We start from the raw sequence: 2,500 nt of genomic DNA, 5'->3' as shown, positions 1-2,500 counted from the left end.
TTTTGTGGTTTTTTTTTTTTTTTTTTTTTTGCAAAGACAAGGAAGGGCAGGGGAGGGGGACGGGGGGCGGGGTGGGGGGAGCGGGGTGTGTGGTGGGTGTGGGGGTGTGTGGGGGGGAGCAACAACAACATAAAAGCACAGCGGGATACATCGACGCAGGAAAAGTATGATAAAATAACGTGTATTTCAAGGAACATAATGTCAGATTAAAGAATCACTACTGTAACTCAATCATGATAAACTAATAAGAACAAACAAAAACAAAAGAAAAAAAAAAGCAAAAAAAAAACAAAAAAAAACAACAACCCGATCATGATTTCATTTTCATTGTGCTTTTCTACTGTAAAACAGTCTCAACTGCGTTGTACAATGTATATAAACCGACACTTAAACATGCAATTAAGCACTATAACGAAAGCTGCCATGCATGATCATCCAACCAGACACTAATTTGTGTTCTGAAACACACACACGCACACACACACACACACACACACACGTACACACACACACACCACAACACCCGACTCACACACACACACACACACACACACATTTTACGTGTATGAGCGTTTTGTTTATTTACCCCGCCATGTAGGCTTCCATACTCCGTTTTCTGGGGTGTACATGCTGGGTGTGTTCTTGTTTCCATAACCCACCGAACGCTGACATGGATTACAGGATGTTTAACGTGTGTATTTGATCTTCCGCGTGCGTATACACATGAAGGGTGTTCAGGCACTGGCAGGTCTACACATTATGTTGACCTGGGAGATCAGAAGCATCTCCACCCTTTACCCACCAGGCGCCACCGAGATTCGAACCCTCAGATTGAAAGTCCAACGCTTTAACCATTCGGCTATTGCGCCCGTCTATATATATATATATATATATATATATATATATATATATATATATATATATATATATATATATATATATATATATATATATATATATATTTGTGTGTGTGTGTGTGTGTGTACAATTTCCATTCAATTATTCTTTTTTTTTTCTTTTTTACATTATATATATATATATATATATATATATATATATATATATATATATATATATATATATATCTGTGTGTGTGTGTGTGTGTGTGTGTGTGTGTGTGAGTGTGTGTGTGTGTGTGTGTGTGTGTGTGTGTGTGTGTGTGTGTGTGTCCAGAGAGAGAGAGTATAAAGAACGAGGAAAACCAGACTGCTTCCAAAGGAATAGATAGTCTTCTTTTTTTTTTCTCTTTTTTTTAATGATGGTAATAACATTCATCATCACCATCACCACCACCACCACCATCATCATCATCATCATCATCATCATCATTTATCAATATTTCTATATTATCAAATGACAGGTGGTGGTCGGGGTACCTCCAGAACGCTTCCCCTGGTTCTCCGCCGGGCACACTGTTACCACAGGGGGTGCTCAGCATGTGACAGGACACCGGTTTTCCAGTCCACAACCAACTGCCCCGCCGCACAACACGGCGAATCCAGGGGAAGCAACTCGGCATCAACCGGATTCTGAATGGCATTATGGGATCGCTTACGTGTTTGGAAGTAGCGGTGGGAGATCGGGAAAAAGGGCGCCAGAGTCATCTTCTGCTTCTTCATCTGCTTCTTCTTCTTCTTCTTCTGCTGCTGCTGCTGCTGTGTTGTTGCGAGGGTGTGTGGGAGGTGGTATGTTTGGAGGTTGTGTCGTGGTATTGGTGATGGTATTTTTTGTTAGTGGTGAGTTCTTGTGCTTTTGATCCTCTTTCACTGGGGGAAGAATGACAACGTGGTATGGTAGTGAAAACAAAACAGTGTGGAGAGACAGACAGACAGATAGACAGAGAGAGAGAGAGAGAGAGAGAGAGAGAGAGAGAGAGAGAGAGAGAGAGGTTGGGGGTGGAGGGTTCTGCAGAACTGATGGCATGTTTGCTAAAACCCAAAGGATTGAGGCTCAGTGCAACTGAGAAGTGTGGGAAATGTCCAAGACCAAAGTATTTATGTTTCGACATTTTTGTTGGTATTATTTTGCTTTGAATTTTGTTGTGCGTTTCGTATTCATTCCTTTATTGTTTTGTTGTTGTTGTTGTTGTTGTTTTGTTGTTGGGTTTTTTGATGGATTGTAATGAGCAAGTGTGCCTGTGTGTGAACACGTGTGCGCGCGTTTATGTGTGTGTGTGAGCGCGCACGCGTACGTGCAGTGAGTGTGTACAGTGTGTGTGTGTGTGTGTGTGTGTGTGTGTGTGTGTGTGTGTGTGTGTGTGTGTGTGTGTGTGTGTGCACAAAGTATGCCTGTAGGCCTACGCGTGTGCGGGTGTGCCTGGACAGAATGGACAGAATTCACACAGGTGGTAAAGAAGTGGTCTCAAAAGTGAACTGAATGTTTATGTTAAGCATATCATATGCTGTAAGCCTGCTTCTGATCTCTGTTTTATATTATATTCTGCGAAGAACTAGAATGGAACTGTCTCAAGTTCGTGTGTGTGTGTGTGTGTGTGTGTGTG

The 2,500-nt window shown here is 41.9% G+C and overlaps 1 protein-coding gene across 1 annotated transcript in view; it reads left to right on the top strand.

The window, feature by feature from the left end:
* Positions 1-2,371, top strand: part of LOC143292274 (uncharacterized) — a 12,560-nt gene extending 10,189 nt beyond the window's left edge. Inside the window, exons 6-7 of the mRNA XM_076602460.1 lie at positions 1,361-1,565; positions 2,325-2,371. Coding sequence (XP_076458575.1) covers positions 1,361-1,565; positions 2,325-2,371 — 252 coding nt within the window. The remainder of the gene's footprint in view (positions 1-1,360; positions 1,566-2,324) is intronic.
* The last annotated feature ends 129 nt before the right edge of the window (positions 2,372-2,500 follow it).

Source organism: Babylonia areolata, chromosome 18 (genome assembly GCF_041734735.1).
Source record: "Babylonia areolata isolate BAREFJ2019XMU chromosome 18, ASM4173473v1, whole genome shotgun sequence".
Lineage (NCBI taxonomy): Eukaryota > Metazoa > Mollusca > Gastropoda > Neogastropoda > Buccinidae > Babylonia > Babylonia areolata.
This window is presented reverse-complemented; position numbering and strand designations above follow the sequence as displayed.